General features: G+C 53.3%; 6 protein-coding genes across 6 annotated transcripts; 1 reads left to right on the forward strand and 5 right to left on the reverse strand.

Moving 5' to 3' along the window:
* Positions 1-353: 353 nt before the first annotated feature.
* PV09_07684 (uncharacterized protein) lies at positions 354-3,313 on the reverse strand. Its single transcript, XM_016361488.1, has 2 exons — positions 994-3,313; positions 354-938 (listed from the first exon to the last, which is right to left on the reverse strand). Exons 1-2 carry the CDS (start codon positions 2,170-2,172, stop codon positions 822-824), a joined length of 1,296 nt encoding a protein of 431 aa, XP_016210567.1. The 5' UTR covers positions 2,173-3,313; the 3' UTR covers positions 354-821.
* Positions 3,314-8,214: 4,901 nt separating this feature from the next.
* PV09_07685 (mRNA surveillance protein pelota) lies at positions 8,215-10,038 on the forward strand. Its single transcript, XM_016361489.1, has 2 exons — positions 8,215-8,463; positions 8,515-10,038. The coding sequence occupies exons 1-2, from the start codon at positions 8,386-8,388 to the stop codon at positions 9,643-9,645; spliced, it is 1,209 nt and encodes a 402-aa protein (XP_016210568.1). The 5' UTR covers positions 8,215-8,385; the 3' UTR covers positions 9,646-10,038.
* Positions 9,757-12,410, reverse strand: PV09_07686 (amidophosphoribosyltransferase). The gene is made up of 3 exons (XM_016361490.1): positions 12,175-12,410; positions 11,413-11,981; positions 9,757-11,352 (listed from the first exon to the last, which is right to left on the reverse strand). Exons 2-3 carry the CDS (start codon positions 11,948-11,950, stop codon positions 10,118-10,120), a joined length of 1,773 nt encoding a protein of 590 aa, XP_016210569.1. The 5' UTR covers positions 11,951-11,981; positions 12,175-12,410; the 3' UTR covers positions 9,757-10,117.
* Positions 12,411-13,338: 928 nt separating this feature from the next.
* On the reverse strand, positions 13,339-14,775 carry PV09_07687 (uncharacterized protein). Its single transcript, XM_016361491.1, has one exon. The coding sequence runs from the start codon at positions 14,724-14,726 to the stop codon at positions 13,773-13,775; it is 954 nt and encodes a 317-aa protein (XP_016210570.1). The 5' UTR covers positions 14,727-14,775; the 3' UTR covers positions 13,339-13,772.
* Positions 14,776-15,603: 828 nt separating this feature from the next.
* PV09_07688 (uncharacterized protein) lies at positions 15,604-17,171 on the reverse strand. Its single transcript, XM_016361492.1, has one exon. The coding sequence runs from the start codon at positions 16,561-16,563 to the stop codon at positions 15,988-15,990; it is 576 nt and encodes a 191-aa protein (XP_016210571.1). The 5' UTR covers positions 16,564-17,171; the 3' UTR covers positions 15,604-15,987.
* A 537-nt stretch (positions 17,172-17,708) lies between these two features.
* On the reverse strand, positions 17,709-20,605 carry PV09_07689 (uncharacterized protein). Its single transcript, XM_016361493.1, has 3 exons — positions 20,146-20,605; positions 18,928-20,035; positions 17,709-18,874 (listed from the first exon to the last, which is right to left on the reverse strand). Exons 1-3 carry the CDS (start codon positions 20,452-20,454, stop codon positions 18,045-18,047), a joined length of 2,247 nt encoding a protein of 748 aa, XP_016210572.1. The 5' UTR covers positions 20,455-20,605; the 3' UTR covers positions 17,709-18,044.
* Between the last annotated feature and the right edge of the window lie 194 nt (positions 20,606-20,799).

Consider the following 20,799-nt stretch of genomic DNA (forward strand, 5'->3'; position numbering starts at 1 on the left):
CATACTCTTGAAGCTCAGACTATTCTAAGTCATAAACATAACTATCTTATTGTATTCCTTCCGCAATAAGCTCTTGTTATACATTGTTCCTCTGCTCTAGGAAGCTAAACCCTTCCGAAGTGGCTTACATTAGTGAAGCTAGTCGGTATAGGGAAAGTATTCCTAACAAAAGCGTGTGCCGTGCGCGACAATCTCAGTTTCGCAGATCAACGTCATGTCATCTAGTTGACGAAGTCTTGGGCCACCTGGGCTTCGAAAGGAGATAAGCCTTTTGTGCGTTCTGGTCGTTGGTCTCACGCGACAGAAGAGAAAGAGAGGGAAAGGCCCGCAAGTCAAGCAGACCGTCATTGAGGTCAGAGAACAATGATTCAATTCTTCCAAAGTCAAAAAAGGCATTAAGGGTATTGTGGTGTCGGATAAAAAAAATCTTCGCTCATAATTCCCTTGCCCCCATTTCCCTTTCCATGCGCAGTCAAAAACCTGAACACAATGCGCTTTTTTTTCCTTCATTCCGGACTTCGAGTTCGTTCGAGCCTAGATACCCAAGAGCAAAGACGATATTGAAAGGGATGTAATAGTGGTGGGGATGGGAGGAGTAACAAGGGCGACGAGGTATGAACAGATAGGTATCCGCGATCGAAGAACACGCCGACGACAAAAACTCCTTTCCCGTTGTAATCCCAGAGTTTCCTATTCGTGGCGTTGGGGAATATTACTCGTCCCTCCTAATGATGCCCATTTCCCAAGTCCGCATTTATCTTTTCACAAGGTAATGATACAATCAACGCCAATCAAGCCCGCTCGAGCTGGTGGAGAAAAAATTACGCTTGAATTGGTTTGACATCGTGTTTCTCGTTCTTGACATCTGATGATGTTTCGCTCTTCTTAGCGTCGGCCTCGGCTTGAGCTTTTCCACAGCCCTTGACCAAAATATGTCTCTAATGGGCCAGCGTTAATACACATTTACTTCACGATTTGTCAAATCTCTCGTACCTTCAGGGCATCCTTTCGGGAGAAGCTCTTGTCGCAGTGGCCACATGGGAATGGTTTGACTGCAAGATGTATGCGCTTGTGGCGCTTCAGGTCATGATTTCTGTTGAAACTCTGAGGACACTGATCGCATTTGAAAGGACGATCATTGTGTGCTGGCTGCGAGGGCGGATGTGGCGAATTGTTGTACATGTGCTGCAGGCTAGCTGCGTGGCCACTGTTGAAGTTCATCATTCCCGTGGGCAAGTTCCCCACAAGCATTGGTGGACCACCAGGATTGCTCAAATTTGAGAGGACGGGACCATGATGAGGAGCACCAGGATATCCGGCCGAAAATGCTCGTCCGGGGTAGTGGCCTGCACCTACGGGAGGAGCTGAAAGAGGGCCTGGAGTAGCCGGTGACATCTGAGGCCTGGAGGTCATTGGACCACCTGCGCTTAGCGGGGTAGAAATGGTTGGAGATGGCCCTGTCGAGTACGGATAGCCTGAGTGTGGGGTATTTGGAGGTTGATGCGAGTAGTACTGCGACGGACCTGGTCTGAATGGTTCTTGCGTGTGTACAGGCGACGGACCAGCAGCGCTGGAGACAGGAGTGGATGACCCCATCATAGGGGCTGAATGCTGCTGTGGAGACGGTAGTGGATGGCTCTGGGGCGGCCCCATCGTAGCAAGTGTTGCGGGAGTCGACATCGGACCCGAGTTCTGATATGGGGATTGAGCCACTTCGTAATGAGCGGCTGGCATAGGTGACTCCTGCGCTTGGGACTGCGAGTTCCGGACTACGTTCTGATGGGGTGAGTATGTTCGTTGCTGCGGATGTTGATACGACTGTGTTGAGTTGTTGCTGTGATTGAACGCATATGAAGGATTGCCTTGATTTGGCGGTGACCACGCTGCGTAACCAGTATTCGGTGCATATGTCGAAGCTACCGGAGGTGGAGCACTGCTACTTGGAACGCCAGTCAATTGTGGGCTGTTACCATCTCCTGCAACTGTGCTTGGGGGCGTGAGAAGATTTCCAACGCTAGCGAGGCTAGCAGGAGTTTGACCTGCTTGCGATCCTGAAACCGAATATGGGTGTTTGGGGAAGGGTGGAAGGTCGAATTGAGGCAGGCTTGGAGCGTTCGGTCTGCGCTGCGCGAAGCTTGCTGGAGCACCCATCGGATCCGGCCCAGGGTGCATATGGGTCGGATGAGCTACTGCGGCAGCCACGGTGACGGTGGTTTTCTTGTTAAAGGCCGAGGGGCCAAAGCGTTCGATGCTGATAGGAGGCGAAACTTCCTACCACCTGCAAATGGTCAGGCCGCGCTTTGAAGGTCGCCTCAGGTGTACGACCAAGCGGACAGTCTTTGCTGTAGCCCGTGACGGACAAAGCGAAGTGAACGCGCTGCTGGAGATTGTTGAGTTTGTTGACCCGAAGGCAGACCACGCGTCAGCTCTCGATGGCCTTTCGCTGGATGTGGCCCAGAGAAAGCACGGTCGTTGGTACCTGCGCCTATAGGTCGAACAGGTGCAACAAGTCAGCGCAAGTCAGTCCCAAATGCCACCACGCAATTTCGAGCGAGGTAGCAATCCGATCCCAAGGCACGGGATCGCGGACAAAGCAGAGTAGTGCTTGGTGAGACGAGTGGTTTTTGGCCGTAGAACAAGAGCTTTGAGCGAGACCGGATTGTCAGGTTGTGCAGATGCTGTGCGACGAGGCGAGGTCGAACAAGGCTGCGCGAGGCCCAATATTTGGGGGAAGATTTGGAGATACAGCCGGGTGGGCCTTTGTTTTAACGAGCAAGCACGAAGTGTCCTTGAACCCACGTCGAAATGAGCCTTTGCCTTTTCCCCCCTGTTACAAGGTCACGGACTAGGATCGGCTAGAGATGCGACTGGGTTGCAGAGGGATCCAAGATATGATTGATGACAACGCGTCAAAACAGGAGCAGGGTGCCGGTGAGGGAAGAGGAGAGAGAGACAGCGGGCGGGGGGTGCGACGGGTGTAATGAGCGACGGCAACGTGAGCTGCTGCAGAGACAGAGAGCGTGACAGAGACTGGTGACGAACGACTCTCTCTCTGGTACACCCCAGGGACCTGGCGTTGTCGATGAGCGGAAGGCGGAGACGGAGGCTTCTCTTCTTTGTGTGAGTGGACTGAAGGTTTATTATGTATCCGGCCAGGCTTAGGCTGTCTAAGGAGCAGTGAAAGGCCCGAGCGCCTGGATCTGGATCGGCCGCGGGCTGGGATCAAATGGGACGCGAGAAGGATGCAACAGCTCGTCGCTGGCTCACACAAGCGATCGATGTCCAGAAACAGCGCGAGCGAGATGACGCAGACAAGAGCAAGGAAGCGACGGGCCCAGTCACGGCCGGGGCATATGGCACAGATATACTGCGTGCTTGACAATCGTCGTTCGTCGAGAGCAGTCAACACCCGCGTCTGTCGAGAGGCCTGCAAATCAGAACCGGCTGCCTCCTCGCTGACACCACCTGCAAGGTCTAAGGAGGGTTGCTAGCTGCGGGACGGCTTGCAAAAAGCTGGGAGTGCTCGCTTGACCTAGCCAGGACATGGGTGTGCAGAGCGCACACATGGGGCGCCCGAAGGACTATGCCATCGACTCTTGCGGATTAGCCGTCCTGCACGGTCAATAGCGTCCAGCGCCAGTCGCGAATGGGGGGACGTGCGGCTGTGACCCGCTGGCTCGGGGTGCAGGACTTGCTTCTTTCTCCTTTCGCGGAGCCAGAACGAGAGAGGACGGTCGACAAAAGAGAGCAAGTCAAGGCATCGAGCCGCCCGCCGGAGCGTGACACATCGGGCCATGCATTCGTTCATTACTCACGGCCGGCGAAGGACCGCTGCGACTTCGCTGTCCAGCCCGCGATGGGTGCAGCCGGACGACTGAGACGATAAAACAAACACGAAAGGAAAACGTCGGACCAATCTGCCTGTGCTAAATTCGCCTTCATCTCTTCACCAGCAACTTTTCCGCAGCCAGATGAGCGACACCCCTGAAACTCGCCTGATGCTTGAATGAGCTCCCGCCAGCAGGGTCTATCACTGCAGTAGTCTGAAGACTGAAGAGCTTCGAAATGGGAAGGATATCTCATGCGAGCACGAGATTCCGCTGTAGGGAGGAAACCCCTTCCCATGTGCATCGAAACCACTTTCGGAAGCAGAAGTATAGGCGCAATTTTAAATTGTCCGGTCGTCCCCTTGAACGGGTGCAGACACGATCTAAATTTACCATCGCCGTGATGACATGGTGTTTCAAACCCGAACGGGCATGTTCAAACTCCCAAATTTTGGGCCGCGACCGCAGGTACCACTTGGTTTTCGGTCCCAGAGCACAGCTGCTCCTAACCTGTGAGCAATCAGCCGGGTTTGGGACCAGCTTTTCTGTACCATCAAGATGCTTTGAGATTCGTCGCGGAGGAAAACGCTAGGACTCCTCATCAGTAGTCAGTCACCGGCATCAATCAGCGAACGTTTACGGCAACATCCGCGCGTTGAGTCCGACTCGTATTGGCCAGATCCGGCCAGGGGCCAAAGGATAAGACGAGCTCTCCTGTCCAATTCTGGCCGGCTTGGTCGCTTGCTGTTGCCCACCTCGTGCCGAAGCGCTCTCAGATTCTACAGGCGCCGTACTGAGCAATCGCGCAGTGCTCCTTCGGCCGTGACTGACGACGCATGCAATTATTGGGATTCAGACCAGCGTTGCTATTCCGGTACCTTTTGGCATCGAAGCAGAACCAAGCGCGAGCCTTCCATTGGACGTGCACTGTTCGCATCCATCACCCGCTCACGCCAAGGCCGATCCGGACGCCCCCATGCAACGGGGGTGCTGGAGACAACCTGCGTTCCGTGTTCCTGGTGATGAAAAGCTGCTCATGTGCGCGTCGGCTGCCGGCTTCACTTTGGTTGCGGCAAAGGCGCTGTGTGGCTGCACAACTCCATGCCCTCTGGGAGATCTTGTTCGTCCAGGGCACCACAGACAGACTGCCACCCATCTACATGGCGCTCCTTGAGGCTCTCCCAGCACCAGTTCCCCGCATATCCAGAGTACGGCCGTGCTCTGTACCCAGATCGTGCCCACCAAAGATCCAAGAGCGACTCCCAAAGTCCTCATATCTTCTGACCGTGACACACAGCTTCCCCTAATCAGAACCTGCACCCCGTTGTTTGCAACTCGAACATGGAAGGGGGAGCCGCCCAATCAGGGTAAAGTATAAGCGAAGACCTTTGCCTTGACTGGCTTCGGGACTCAGTCGATGCAGGGACGCTAGTCAAAGTTGGGGTAAGGATTTGCTTTTGCTGTCAGCCATCCTTCATTTCGACAAGCTGCGAGATATCCTTTAGCGTAGCTCACACCAGATTGGATGCATCGTCGCTCATTCGGTCTGCTCGCCTGGTGGCCCTTTTTCGAGTGGTGCATAGCATCAGGTGTTCAACCTGCGGTGGGGCTGTCTGGTACTTTCTTTGTCGACTGGTATCATTGTGCAGTAGTAAAATTTTCCCTTCGTCACGCAGACGACTACCTAGAGGTACATCCTGCCAAGGCAAATGACTTGGTCGCGTTTTTGTCATGAAGATTTTCCTCAAATTTGATGGATATACACTGTTGATCCCAATCGACGACCTCTCGCTGCGTCACACGCTGATGAATTGCAACATCGTCACTCGATACAGATTTGCACACGTCGATCGGACAGCGGAGTTACGACGACATTCAAGAGACATGGACTTGTCCAATTTTTTTTTTCTTCTTTTTATTCTTTCAGACGGATCATGTTAAAAGAATGGTCTTTCTGTTTACTATTGGGTCACATCTAGTCAACCTCAAGAGATCAGCAGTATCCATTCCCTACCTAGTCTCGCGTTCCACTCGTTTGGGATAAAGCAGGAAAAAACACTCAAGCTCACCACTACCCCTTTTCGCATCGACAAGGATTGCCTGGCTGCCACGAGAGGGGGATACTGTGGTAATGGGAGGGAGAGCAGCGCAGGCTCAAGGATCAGGATGAGAAACCCGCTGGATCCTCTTCAGCATGCAGCCTCAACCGCACCTAGTTTCCCCCCATGCTTTCTTCGCGCGCATACGTAGTGTTGTGAATTTTTTTTTTTTTTGCACTCATCATCAGACCGGTATTCTGGCAAGGCGAAACGTCACAGGATCATCAAACGCAAGCGCGATTTAATTCTCCTTCGGCGTGCAGTCCTTTTCCAGACCCGCCTACTGCACGTTTCTGCGCAATAATTTTGTACTAAAACCCGTTCTGCAGGTGTCAAATTTCCTATGTTTCTAAATTCAAACGACGCCCCATATCGTGGTGGCTTCAGCCCAAAAGTCCGAGCCAGCCAAAAGCCGCCGACCTACCGTCAGCCTCCCAGAATGGGCCCCTATTGTGGTATAGCACGATTAGCCAAAACGTTCACTGTTTAGGTTGATTAGCGTCAAATGGAATAGGTAAGCTTTCTGCCCGTCCTGCGAATTGTTTCTTGTGTGCCCGTGCGGGAGACGCGTGCAGCACACTGCAGCGTCATCCCAAACGGACGCACAGGACCATTTTGCACGACAGCAGCGTGGGATGTACACGTCTCTTGTCATCGGCTACGCGAGGCTTATCACCGATCCTGGGACGGAATGTCGCGAAGGACCTGGACGAGCGCAATTATTGCTATTCCGGCACGCGTTCTCGACTGCCGGTGAGTCGACAGCAAAGTCCTTACTATTTCAAGTTTTAATATGCACGAGTCCGGATGTTTGCCAAGCACTCTAAATGCCCTTGACCTACGGTGACTCTGAGAATAGCACAGCGTAATTTCGCTTGAGCAAAGGACTCGCCGATGCCCGATAATTCGTTCGGTACCAAAACTACGCAGACTCGGCCCAAAAATCCTTTCTGTGTCATCATGCCGATCTCAAGCCTCAGGCGGACGTACCTGCATATGGCTTGACAGTTTCGACGCCATCTCGACAAGGCCCGAACCACTTGGTGCTTCAGAATGCGGTGGCAAAACGCACATCGTTCACGTCGATCCTGAAAGCGTATCACTATATTCAGAGGGCAAACGTGAATTCTTCAGTTTAGCGCACAGCTCCTATGTCCACAATCAATTTTCTGCCGCTGCTGATATCGTGGATCCTGCGACGCGCCCACAAGAGCGAGCCAATGCAGTTTCCCCATCACGTCGATCCTATGGAGTAGCATTCTCCTGACACCGGGTACCGCTGTCCGCGACGTTCTGGATGCGTGACGCTGCCAGTTTACCCGCCCAGCAGCCTTACACTAGGTCCGCAGTGAACAAGCATCTCCTAATTAACGCATGAGGATCTTGATAGCCCCCCCCCCATCAACAGGCGGTTGGCGTGCGCCTCTGACTTGGGAGGAGCTTTGCTATCGTAGTGCTTCATCTGTGCTTCGCGATGTGGCTTCGTCTAAGCGCGCTTCAGATCACGATTTTTTAGTCCGCCTGCTTGATGGGGTCACACCTCCAAGCCATCGCTCGTCTATTTCTAATTTGCTCTTTCTTCACTGGCCAGCGGTTCCGTCAAAGCGCCTGAAGCTCTACCAGCCGTGCGTACTCAGCAAGAACTGCATCTTTATCTCAACGGTTCTGCCTCAGCTTGAGTTCATTAGTCGAACGACGGGCGCTGTGATTTCCAGGCTCTTGAGCTCTGCAAAACCCACTAAACCCCTAAATATAACCCCACAACTGCGGAGTAACTCTTGTACTCTCCTGCCATTCTGTTGTGTGTTTCAGGAGTTGCTTAGCCTAGATCTCGTGCTGCTAGGATAAGGCATGTCACCTTGTTGCGGGTCCCGGACACGAAAATGACTGGGGCCTACGTACGACCAGTGCAACGCAAAATCCCCATGAGAGGCTTCAAAAATTCTCCTAGCTTTTTTGGACACTAGACTATTGTGAATGTGGGCGATGGACTGTATCCGCGTGGCTAGAAAGTCGATTTGAAAGTTCACAGTCCGCACAGTGAACACGAGAATGTCGGAATTAATTCATTGTAGACGCATGAAGGCGTTCTGCAAGTCGGTCAGAAGTAGATAATCATCTCAATTGTCAATTCGTGTACATTGGAACGTACGATCAGAGGCTTCATACGAATTTCCGTCCTTTAGAAGATGCACATCCTATGACGGGTAACCCTTGGGAGCGCTGCTTATCGATAAAGAGAGTGACGTGCAAACCCCGCCAGAAAGGCTCGTTACATGTACAGCATACCCACTGAAGCGAATCTGAATCGTCCACGCGTCAAAAAACATTTTTTTTACAGTGACACACTGGCTGAAAGAAAGACTGAAGGTCTACAACATGAGCTTTAGGTAAAGCTGCACGATTTGAAGACCTTAGCCTCAGTCCACATTAGACAACATTAGCCTGACCAGCAAAAAATGAAGCTGGTCAAGCAGCAGATCGCCAAAGACGGCTCCGGCACCGTCACTCTGATTCCCGAGGAGCCTGAAGATATGGTATTCCTGTATTTGGATTGTCAAAGCGTGCAAGCTAACGAGACTCTGCAGTGGCACGCCTACAACCTAATACAGCCCACCGACCTTCTCCGCGCCTCCGCTGTTCGACGATTGACGAGCACGTCGGAAGCGGGCAGCACGAGATCCGAACGGGTGCACACGACGCTCACCATCAAGGTCACAAAATTGGACTTCGACGCCGCAGACTCTAAGTTGCAGGTTGCCGGCAAAGTAGCTGAGGCGAATCAATTCGTTTCGCTAGGCAGCTTCCACACGCTGGATCTCGAGCTCAACAGGCAGTTCACCCTTGCCAAAGGCGAAGGATGGGACAGCGTAGCGCTTCAGCAGCTCAAGGAGGCGATAGACAGCGGCAAGCAGAGGGCCATGCTGTGGGCGATCATGATGCAGGAAGGCATGGCCAACATCTGCTACGTGACCGAGTACCAGACCAAGATCGTCCAGCACGTGTCCAGTCCGATACCGAAGAAGCGATCGATCGGGGGCGACTACGAAAAGGGCGTCAAAAGGTTCTACACGCTCGTCTTCGAGACGATGAGCAGGCACATGGAGCTGAGCACGACGCCGCCCGAGAACCTGCCGGCGGTGCTACTGGCCAGTCCCGGGTTCACGGCGCAGAATTTCTACCAGTTCGTCAAGGAGGAGGCGGCGAGGACCAACAGCAAGAGCGTGGGCGCGCTGGTGAAGAAGATGACGATCACGCACGCGAGCTCGGCGAACCTGGCGGCGCTCGCCGAGGTCATGAAGAGCCCGGCCGTCGCGTCGCAGCTGCGCGACACCAAGTTCGCGAGGGAGACCCAGCTGCTGGACGAGTTCTACGCGTCCCTGCGGCGGGACGACGGAAAGGCGTGGTACGGGCCGAAGGAGGTGCTCCAGTGCGTCGAGAAGGGCGCCGTCGGACGCGGCGGTGGGGTCCTCCTGATCAGCAACAATCTGTTCCGCAATCAGAACGTGGAGGAGAGGAAGAAGTGGGTGGCCCTGGTGGACAGGGTGAGAGACGTCGAGGGGGGAGAGGTCAGGGTGCTCAGCGAGGCTCATGAGAGCGGCAAGCGGCTGGAGGCGCTGGGTGGTATCGCGGCTCTGTTGAGCTATCCAATCTTTGATCTCGACGACGAGGAGGAGGAGGGTCAGGAGGGAGAGAAAAAGGACGACGCTGGTGAGTGAGTGTCAAATTGACGAGTCGAAGTGGCTCGACATGCTTGCATTCGACGTCGTTCAGAAAGTAAGCATGAGTCGAGACCAATTATGATAAGAGGGATGGGAAAAAAAAGCGGGAGCGAATCTCGTTATGAAACGTTTTTGGTTATATCTATTCGTGACGCAGAACACGTTTGGGGAAAAAAAAATGCAACAAGCTACGAAAGATGAGCGTATCTATTGCATGGATCTTGCGTTCTCGCAGGTTGAGAACCGCGTGGGACAAGAGAGAGAACTCGAGATGGACGTGAAGTAGAGGATAGACGATGTTACCAGGCATACAACGGTTTGTTTGGCTGTGTCACATCTCGAACTGTGCAGATTTCAAGTACGTTGCCGTATTTCCCGTCTCTACTAACGAGTGTCCCGACGGATGTCATCGGCACTTTCCCCGACCCTATCCACCCTACGAAATGCACTATATCCGCCATCCTGAGAGCTATCTCTGGCCCTGAAAGTCGTTGAGGTTATGCAAGCTAATGTCTTGCGTCGAGCTGACGGGTTCTGTCCTGTGACTGTCGTCCTGCTCAAATTGGCCCGTTAGACTGACCATCCCGTTGTTCATTGAACTCAACGGGTCGTCTTTCTCGGTCCCCGGAGTTGCTGCAGCCACAATCTGGCCGTTCGTGTCCAAAGTGGCGCCATTCTTCGCGAGCTTTATGGTGTTGATGTCAGCAATCCCTTGGTTGACAGCCATTCGTGCATTCTCTACGAGCTTGGCCTTTTTCCTATCGCCCCTGATCCGTTCGAGATGTTCTATGTAACCCTCGCTGACGGGGGTGACATATTTGCCACAGAAGACGCCGACCTCGAAGCGTTTTGGTCCGTTGGGTGGAGCAAGAGACAAACAGGCTTGCTCAAGGTCTGGCAGATCTTGGTAGATGACGGAGTCTGCACCGATGTGCCTAGCGATATCTTCCTGGGTGCGATGATGTGCTATAAGCTCCGACGCACTGGCCAAATCGATGCCATAAATGTGAGGGTTGGTGATTGGGGGTGCACAGCTTGTGAAGACGACTTTCTTCGCGCCAGCTTCTCTGGCCATGATGACGATTTCTCGACTAGTCGTTCCTCGTACGATACTGTCGTCCACAAGGAGAACCGTCTTGCCGGCAAACTTCTTCGGCATCGGATTCAGCTTCGCGCGGACACCTTTTTGTCTTGCCTTCTGATTTGGCATGATAAATGTTCGGAAGATGTAGCGGTTCTTAACGAAACCCTGGACGTACTCCTTGCCCAGAGCCACCGCGACGCACTGTGCTGCCGTAATGGCGGTTTCAGGTATCGGCATGACCACGTCAATGTCTTTCAGGCCATCCTCGCCCAAAACTCGTCTAATCTTCGCCGCGAGCCTGAAGCCCATACTTCGGCGCGCTTCGTCAACATCGATGCCATCGATGATTGTGTCTGGACGAGCAAAATAAACGTATTCAAAAATGTCAGGTGAGTACGCAAGCTGTTCCTGAACTTGATGGAACACGGGCTCTTTCCCGCGTTCGATGATGACCGCTTCGCCGGGTTTGATATCCACAAAATTTTTGTAGCCGCATTGTACCAGTGCTACGGACTCGGAGGCCATCATGTAATCGATGCCGTGGCCACTTTCCGACGGCTTGGAGCCCAGCACCATGGGGCGGATACCATACGCATCGCGGAATCCAATCAGACCAAATCCTGCAACGCGCATTGTTAGCCGTGTGCTACCATCCAAATGAGCTCCCAACAAGTACTGACCGGCAATCATGGCGGTGCAGGCCCAGCCACCTATGCAGCGTTGATACATCCTAGACAAAGCAGCGAAGCAATCATTCGCATTGACACGCGATTTCCCAGTCTCGTTAAGCTCGCTTGCGAAGATGTTAAGCATGAGCTCGCTGTCGCTGTCTGTATTGATGTGCCGATGCGCCTCTTTGTCGAGATACTCCTTGAGCTCCGGAGCATTGATAAGATTCCCATTGTGTGTGAAACAGATGCCGTATGGGCTGTTCACATAAAAAGGTTGGGCCTCCGAGTTTGCGCTGCTGCCGGCGGTGGGATATCGCAAATGGCCCAGGCCCATGTAACCCGGGAGGTCGGCAACGCGGGAGCCGTCGTGGAAGACTTTGGCGGCCATTCCGTTGCCCTTGCACTGATATATGCGTCCGCCAGCTGCACATGTTGCTATGCCACATGCATCTTGTCCACGGTGTTGCAGTAGATATAGGGCATCGTGTATCTCGACGGCAGCAGGCGACTTGCTGTCAGCGTGTATACAACCTATGATTCCGCACATTGTCGTGCAGTGTGGCTATTTTTTCGTTTAGCTGATATGCCGTTAGCCTGCACTTGTCTCACAGTTGGAGTACGAAGGACGACATTGTCGCATTGAAAAAAAAAGTCAGGAAGTGAATTTTCTCCACATCACTCAAAGAGTATAGGAAGTCTAACATCTATAAGTGAAAATCACAAGATCATCATTTCATAGCATCGCTGTATATCAAAAAGGTCCAGACTCACTTATCAAGATCAGAGGTTCGGCTACAGCTGTCCACTACCGGATGGCCAGGAAGACCGGACAGTGGGACTGATATGAAGCGGGCAGACTCGGATCTACTTTGCGCGCAACCAATTGACCTAAAAGGAGAAGAGATCCATGGTGACGACTAGCTTGCCGTATGTCAAGAGCTGCTTGCTGGTGCTTACGAATCGCAGGAGAAAGGATTTGCGACGTTTCGTCCATTGTTGAAAGGTTTTTTTTCTGGCACGAAACTGCCCGCATGGCTCATCGTTCCGCATCTGAGCGGAATCGCAGCCACCAAGCCGTTTTTCGCTCCCCCGCCACATCTCTCCTACGCGGTCTCCAATCCGAACGAGTTGCGCTCTTCCATGTGTTTCTCAGTGCGTTATCGGCTTCTCTTCGCAATAACAATGCTTGCCGCCTGCCCGCTGACTTGGGACGCATTTTGGGGCATGATCTGAAAATTCTCCTCCGCATGGCAGCCCTCCCCGCTTTCATGCAGGTACGTCGGCCTCGTCACTCGTTCACGAGAACGCCATCTCTGCAAGGCATCGGGCCATTGACAGACCTCCTATTACGAACAAAGGCTGAGAGTGATACGGCCGCCGTCTATTCCGAAGCCTCTCGTGGCTTGCTATGTGCTATTCATGACGGCAACGCGCAAGCTTGTGCTGCGAAAAGATAGTGAATGAATACGAAAGATCCAACGTTCACAAACTCAAAGCACGTTAGCCATGAAACCTCCCAATCCGTGATGTTCCTCATCTTTGCATACCATCCTGCAACAGTTGTGACAAAAAGGTTTGTGAAAACCTAGTCCTTTGGCATGGACCTGGACCCAGCTTCTAAAGATGGCTGTGATTATCAAGCCACCGCGGATCCGAATCGTCCTGTAGCAAAGAAGGATTATATAGGTTGCGCACCAGATGAAGTTCGGCAAAAAATTGATGAGAACTTGAGCGGTCGCGGGTGGTTGCAACGTAAGACGAGGCCGACTAAGTTCCGGACATATGTTCTCAGTGTAAAAGCATTGTTTTCAACGTCAAAGAATTATATCCGTGTACATCATGATCTCTGTCTGCCATGGAGACTAACACCGTGCCAAAAAAAAGCTCCTGAAGGTGGAGTTGCAACGTAAAATGTACATATTGCTCGCCACGCAGTTGAATTATGACTTTTTGTGAAATACAAAAGAGATCGAAAAAAAAAGAAGACAGATTCATTCGTGCCAGGATTGCGACGTCCAGGTTGGCCTTTCTTTTAACATAGGTGGATGGATTTCCATTCTAGATTGCTTCTGAGTTTTGACCAACAGTAGTCGGATCGCAAAACTCGCTCTGATATTATACAAGCTGCACCTTTAGTTAAGATGCGGTCAGTTTGGGCGAAGCTGCAATAGTACAACTCTAAGCGTTTGACTCAGATAGAGAGCGATCAGAACAAATTCTGGACACGACGTGTCTGGAAAAGCTTCCATAGGAGACGACCCAAAGGCATAAAGGAGCGCTCTAAGTAGACACAGGCGGCGTCGCTAGGCCCGAGCCGCGCTCAGATGGCAGGGCATGCGCAGGCTTCATTTGCGCGTGGAGTCTACGAGTCACGTTCTGGCGCCCATTGCTGCAAGCGCCTCTGTGTATCCGGCGACTTTGGCCTGATTCTGCACGTACGTCTCGTGGTCCTCTCCGAGCGCATACTGGTCGATCTCCAGGCCCTTGGTGGCACAGACGACAGCGCCCTGCAAATCACCCAGCTCCATGTGCCATTCCGCAGCGGCGAAGTAGCGAGCGGCAAGCTCCCTTCCTACCAAGCCCTCAGCGCGCATCAACTCGATGATCTCCATCAGCGCTTCAAGCTCGTGGCTCCGGCTGGCTTGCGTCTCTTGTTGAGAGACGCGTTCGCTGAGAGATTCCATGACACGATCGATGGCTTGTCTCCGTTTGGCGCTATCGCTCGCTGACGGCTGGCCCTCCGCGCATATTGGACATGCACATACGAAGCCGTATGACTCGAGCTTCTGCTGGCGGTCCAGCGTCTTCATCTCTCCAGAGTCGTCGAGGTACGACAAGGTGATCTCCTCATGGGGCTGCACGTCTCGCAAGGTATGCACGTGCATGGCGTTCGCCTGGTCGTTGAAGTTGGCCTGCGCGTTGGGCACGCATTCGTGATTCAGCCTGGCGATCCGAGGAAAGATGGCTTGCGCGTACTCCGAATCTGCATTGAGAGAAAACGCGTTGCTTCGAAAGACGTTCAACAAGGTCTTGTGCTCTCTTAGGCTCGTGATGGATGGAGCCGTCCACGACGACAACGTGTACCTTGCCACATGCACCCACCTCAAGAACTCAAGCCGGTGAGTCGCGTGCGAGCTGAGTCCCAGCACGGTCGCTCTATCGGCGTGATTCAGCGCCAGAAAAGCTGGATAGATGTCCTTTGGCCCCTGCCCGTTCCGAATCCCGAAGATGGGGCGTTCAGCAAAGATGCGAGTTCCTCGAGGGATGAGTTTGGTCGCAAAGACTCCGAGACCCTTGCTGCCGGCTGCTCGTACCTTGTGCATGATATGGCCGCGCGACCAATTGTCGTGTGAGCAGTTACTTTCTTGAGGTACACATTGTCCAGGGGCAGCTCAGCGGCGACTCCGTGCACGGCCTTTATGTCTCCTGCACCGTTCGCTCCTTATCTCAAGCTTAACTGCGCCAGACAACGACAGGCGTATAAAGGCGTGGGAAACCGTAGGCGCAGCCATGGTGGATTCTCTACAGGATGCTGCCAGGACGCGAAGTTGCACGACTTAGCTGTTCACTTTGGAGCCAAGTGTAGAGAACAATCTCTGCATGGCCGACTGTATCCCGAGACGACATACGGACAAGATTTGGAAAGCATAAGTTACTTTCGTTCGCGAAAATGTAAACGTCTTCAAGCGAAAAGGATCCTTCGACCATCGCTCCGCGTAGGGACCTCGTTCATGACCAAGATCATCCAAGCATGACTATGCTGTCGGTTACGTCGCTCATAAGTGCACCGTATACTTGACAAATGTCTCGATTGAAGGCAGCACAACGCCGATCTCGTAGCTATGTCTGTCCAGAAAAGCCGCGAGGGGGCTGCCCGCCTCCTTGAACGCAGCAAAGCAGCACGCGGAAGACTTTGTCCCCGCTATGACTGGCTCAGCTATTCATCTGCCCGTTACGCGCAAAGGGATGCCAGGGTCGCTAAACTCGGCTCAAAGTTGTGAAAGACCTCATCGAAATCGAAGCTCGTCGTGCGACCAGTTGCGCAAAGGAAAAACGATGGAACGAAGCGGCGGTGATAGGAGATATCACGACGGGCTCGGATTGCTGGGTTGAAGGGGGCTGCTGGCATTGGCCGCTGCAACGCACTACATCAACCGCTAACAAAGAGTGTGAACAAAGACATCGACAGGACAAACGTGACTTGATGGTAAAACATAGACTTCTTTAGATTTGTGTTCCTTTTTTTCGGGAGCGTGTTCTGCCGTGCAGCGACAGCCCTCCTCCTCGTTGTCATTATTCTATTAATACCTCGCTAGCCAGCGAGCTGAGCCATCCGAAAGATCAGCGACAATTTGTTTCGGTCCAAAAATTACCAACAAGCAAAGCTCCACCGAGCAAAACGCCTCTCACGATGCATTACGGACCAAGACTCTTCTTTTTTGTGTTCTGTTTTATCAAGCGGATGACATGATCCACAAACTCGGACCCCCAATCCCAAGCACCCTGTGTCTGAAAGCGCCCTTGTAGTAGAAAACGTATCACGTCGCACCAAGATCATCACGCGCGAGGCCGCGCGTTGATGAGTTAGACGTCGGCCTTGACGAAACCACCCACCTTCTTGTTCTTCATGTGCAGTGTCGGCAGCAGGATGGCGGTGACGGAGTACAGGATCGTCAGCGCGATGCAGAACCCCCAGATGGCCTTCGTCTCGAAGCAGTTGGACTTATTCATTCCAGACCAGTACTGGAGGTTGACGGTGCTGCCCTTTTTGTTCCAGTTCTCTTGCAGGCCGTTGAGCACCTCGCCGTCCATGTTCTCGAAGCGCCAGTAGCAGTTCAGGCTGGCGACCGGCTTTCCGACCGTCACGCTGACGACGATGAAGGCGATGAAGATGAGGAAGTCGATGCCTGCCATGACGAACATTCCCATCTGCGCGTTGGCCCAGAAGAAGGAGATGGAAACCAAGGTGTACAAGGTAGCGATGCAGGTGATGACCAACGCGCCGACAATCTCCTGGGACGGGTCGTGGTTGTCCATCACCATGCCGTTGACGAAGTTGGCAGTCATGCCGATGATGATGATGAGGAAGACGAGCTGGAGGGCCCTACATCCGAGAAATGTCAGGCTGATAGGCTTAGCTCCATACGATGGGATGGCCATTGTGATTGGTTTCTGTCAGGTTTACTGCCTGCTAGTTTTGAACGAGTTCTGGCTGATAAGAAAGTTTGTCGAAGCAGTGATTTGTTGGAAGAAGGACAAATCCAAAACCGGTGATTTGCAGAAGAGCTTGCGACGTCACGTTGCGGTAACCGTGTAAGCTAGAGAGCGTGTGTGGTATCTGCCTGCAGATGAAGAGAACGACCGTAGCCTTGCTATATGATCAAAACGTGCTCTGGAAGATGTATTCGCAAGAAGCAAGCAAACGAAGCGTGGTAAGGAAAGTGACAATGTTGGAAGGGCCGCCAAAGGAAAGACTCAAAGAAAATCGTCAGTAAGAAAGGATGATTGAATGATTGTGTCTGAACGATCCAGATCCAGCAGGTCAACGCTGGTCTTAAGTACCTACAAAGCGTGGCCCGAACCGTGGTGTGAGTCTCTTCGACGCCGTCGTGTCTATTCTTGTCACAGCCGTCATTGCGCAACACAAGGACGGCGCAAAAAGAGGAAACACGTCGCCTCGTCCCCTCTCCAGAGTTGACGCTGCGCGTCCCAATGAGAGAGCTCTCTTGTCATTCAAAGACCCGCGGCAAAGACAAATTCTGAGCCCGCCTCGACGTTGTGAAGTGGGTCTCGTACACGGCGGCTACAGAGATTGGGCGAAACAATGCGCCTGGCGCTGCCAGACGCCGTGGGCCAATCACAGCACGGCCCGTCGCTGTCGCGGCTCTTCCTACGGACGAGGCTCAAAATGCCCCGTCGCCTTTGAGCCTCTCGATCTACGTTGCCCAGCAGCATCTGATGGCGGGAGCTCCCGCGAGGCAGTGAACGTCGAACTTTTGCGGATCGTTTCAGGTGCTCTCCGCTGCCGCCGGGTGGAGTCTTCGACCCGTAGCAGCTCTTCGTTCTTCGATGGATTGCACGTCGCAAGGCTCTTTTATTTGCCAGTGTGGCATGACTTCAACAGCATAGACATATGCTTTGTTGGGAACCGTCGCGGCTACGATCTGCCAACTGTTGCATGACGAAGAGACTGATGGTAATATTTGGCATCAATCTTGTCAACAACCGTTGTGGGTGCCAAGGCTGCCAGAGGTCGAGTTGTTCTACGGCGATGGGAAGTGCACAATGTCAAATGCGCATGACAGTAGAGTGAGGCTACGACCTTGGATTCTTCTTCAATTTCTAAGATCCAACCGTTGCAACTAGACCAAATCTTGCATTCTTTTCTTCCAGGGTATCCCGCCTTCACGTCGTTATAAAAAGAGACTGAAAGAACGAAAAACAAATCAAGCAAATTCCACAGGACGAAAGCCGAAGGCTGGTTCCTTGTGGGAGGCTGCAACGCCAATAATAGGGAAAGCAAATGGCCGCCAAGTTTGGTCGCAGTTGATGCTCAGGCAGTAGCATCGCTTTGCTATGTGTCATATCCTTTTTGCTTGCCACTAACGGCCGTTTCTACGCGTATCATAACCCCCAAGACGTTACCAACCCATGTTGCCGCTGTGCTGCGGTACGAAGGCGTCTGGAATCGGCATGCCGGCCATCTCGTTGTTCAATGCCCACCCCAGTGGGTCAAAAAAGTCGTAGCCTGTGCTGAAAGTCATGTCCTGCGGCGCGCTGAGCGGCAGGCTACCGTATGCACCAAAACTCGCCATCGTTGTCACGTGGTCAACGTCGTCCATCATGCTGCTCGATGGTCTTCTACCGTTTGACATAGAGCTGCTCCGGTGCGTCATTGCAATCGGGCTGGTTGGGTTCTTCAACGCGTCCTTGAGCTTGTCACGTTCACCGTGCATCTCTTCCTTCCACCGCCAGACGCTGTCAAACACGTGAGACATGCTCATGCGATATCGCCGCTTCAACGTCAGACTCGAGTCGATCTCGCCGTTTGTGACGCTTTCAGCGATGGGCCCGCCAACTCTCTCGCTGTTGAGCGTATCCCAAGCGTTCCACATCTGGGCAAACACCTCGGCTAGTCGTTGCGGCAGATCGTTCGGGCGTACACTCATCGTTCGGATGCGGTTGATCGCTTCCCAGAACATTTCAACACCAGACTCGCGTTCCGAGTACTCCTGGAAGCCAAAGAATGAATTCAGAAGCTTCAGTAAGGACACCACTGCCGCGATGCACATTTGCATGATGTAATTCGGTGCGTATAGAAGATCAAGCTTGAAGGCAGCATCGAGGAAGTACCTTGTGCTCGTGTGCAGCGCTTGCAGCGCGATGGCATAATCTTCCGAGTCGTGGTTCGCAAAAAATGCCTTTAAATTGAAATGAAGCATCAAGGCGCGGTAGTACAAATTGTCTAAATCTGGAATGAAACCGTTAGCTAGGAAATGGGTCGCACCTCCTCTCTTGACTCACCGTTATTCAGGTCCATGGTCAAGGCGAGTTCCTGCAGCTCATCATTTAATGCCTTGATTGTCTTTGGGGAAGCATCCCCACAATACACTGTCCGCGTTACCTTGTCCACTTTTTGTTCTATCTTCAGGCGGTTCTGAAGAGCTTGTAAAGCGGCTGGCGTTTCACCTACCCGTGGCAGTAACGTCGAGTCCCACACCGTCTCTGGAGGTTGTCCAAAGCTCGTGGCGACATTTTGCGCAACGAGGTTGCAGATGGCCCAGGTTCGTAGGCGATCCTTCACCTGATCTTGCTGGAGATTGATGGGGATGTTGTTGAAGTCCGTGGGGCTGGAAGGTCGATGGATGCCAAGGTGCATGGCGAACTTCATCATGATGCCTGAGTAGACAAACGTCATGTCTTCCGTTGTGCTCGAAACGGGAAGAGGCCACGTGCAAAGCAGACAAAGCGCTTTGACAGCATGATGCTGATCACGAGTCGGCGGCCTGGTGATTGTGTCTCGGACGAGCTTTTCGTATGGTCGCTCGAGACGAGAGAATAACGTGCTGTCAAGGGCAAAGTGTCGCGAAGCGACCATGACAATGGTCCAGAACAAAAACCGCGAACGCTGCAGAACATGGTCTGGGTTGTCAACATCGGGTTCAAGGACAGGCAGATACTCGTGGTAGCGGGTGTAGTATTCTGCCCAGAGGCTATCAATCATGTCAGGCGTCAGTATAACGCTTTCCAACGCCTGCGTTCTGCCCATGGGTGTGATCCTTCCCAGCGGGGTGGCTCTGTTGGGGTCCGACTGTTTGAGATTTAGCAGCAGAGCCGCGTCGTGAGAGCCGTCGTCGGCCGTCGGTGGCGTTGCAGTGAAGTTTGCCATATTTGCTTCCTCGAGCTGGCGCCGCAGATGCTGTTCGTACAAGCCGCCATTCTGGTCCCGCGCAGCGAGAGCGCGCGTGAGCTCGACCACCTGCCTTTGAAGCTCATCGTTGCTGCGTTCCAGCTCCGCCTGTTGCGACCTCTTGCCGACGCGCTTGAAGTCCGCCGTGATGACACAATCCAGCTTGTGTTTGACGCATCGATCGCAGCTCTTCCACGGATTTTCAATGACGTTGCACTTCAGCTGTTCCCTTCGTCAGCACCATCATGTATCATTCGTCCACAGCCGCCGCCGCCGGCCAAGAGGGAGCGGGTGCGCGTGTTTGGGTGATTTTGCTCGGCGAACAGTCATACCTTTTGCTGTCTACACTGGTTGCAGGCCCTCTTTGTTCCGGCCGGTCGCGACTTGCGCGCAGAGCCATTCCGCTGCAGCGCATTGTCCGCTTCGCCCTCTGCGTCGTCCAGGCCCTTCACGCCCTCGTTGAAGGCTGACAACTTTCTCCGCTTCGACTTGGGCACATTTGGTGGGGTGCCCGTGCCGACGTCCTCCTGGGTGACCTGCAGCTGGTCTGGAAAACCGTAGGGAGGAAGTTGAGGGGGCGGACTTTGGAAGACGTTGAGCGAGTCTGGATGCGAATTGGCCAGAACTGAGGCTGCATCCATAGCCACCGATGGTGATACTGCTTGATGTCCGCTCTGTCTCTGATGACCTCCGCTATCGGGGTGCAGCTTGATAGATCGCAGAGTCGCAGATGGTAGGTGGGATGGTGCGAAATCGGGTTGAGGAATTGTGCCTGCGAGCCTTGGGCGGGCGGGGGCGAACCACTTAGAACCAGGCCGGTGCGCGGTCGAATGACTGCTTCCGAACGGCACGATTGCCGAACGGATTCGTCATACATTCCACGGCTGGACAGAAGTCGCGGAAACATTGAATCCACAAATGACCGTAGCCCTTCCTGGCAGGTCTTCTCGCGCTGGCCGCTTCGTGCCACTGGCCGGCGGTTCGTC

Source organism: Verruconis gallopava (assembly GCF_000836295.1).
Source record: "Verruconis gallopava strain CBS 43764 unplaced genomic scaffold supercont1.32, whole genome shotgun sequence".
NCBI classification, from domain to species: Eukaryota; Fungi; Ascomycota; class Dothideomycetes; order Venturiales; family Sympoventuriaceae; genus Verruconis; species Verruconis gallopava.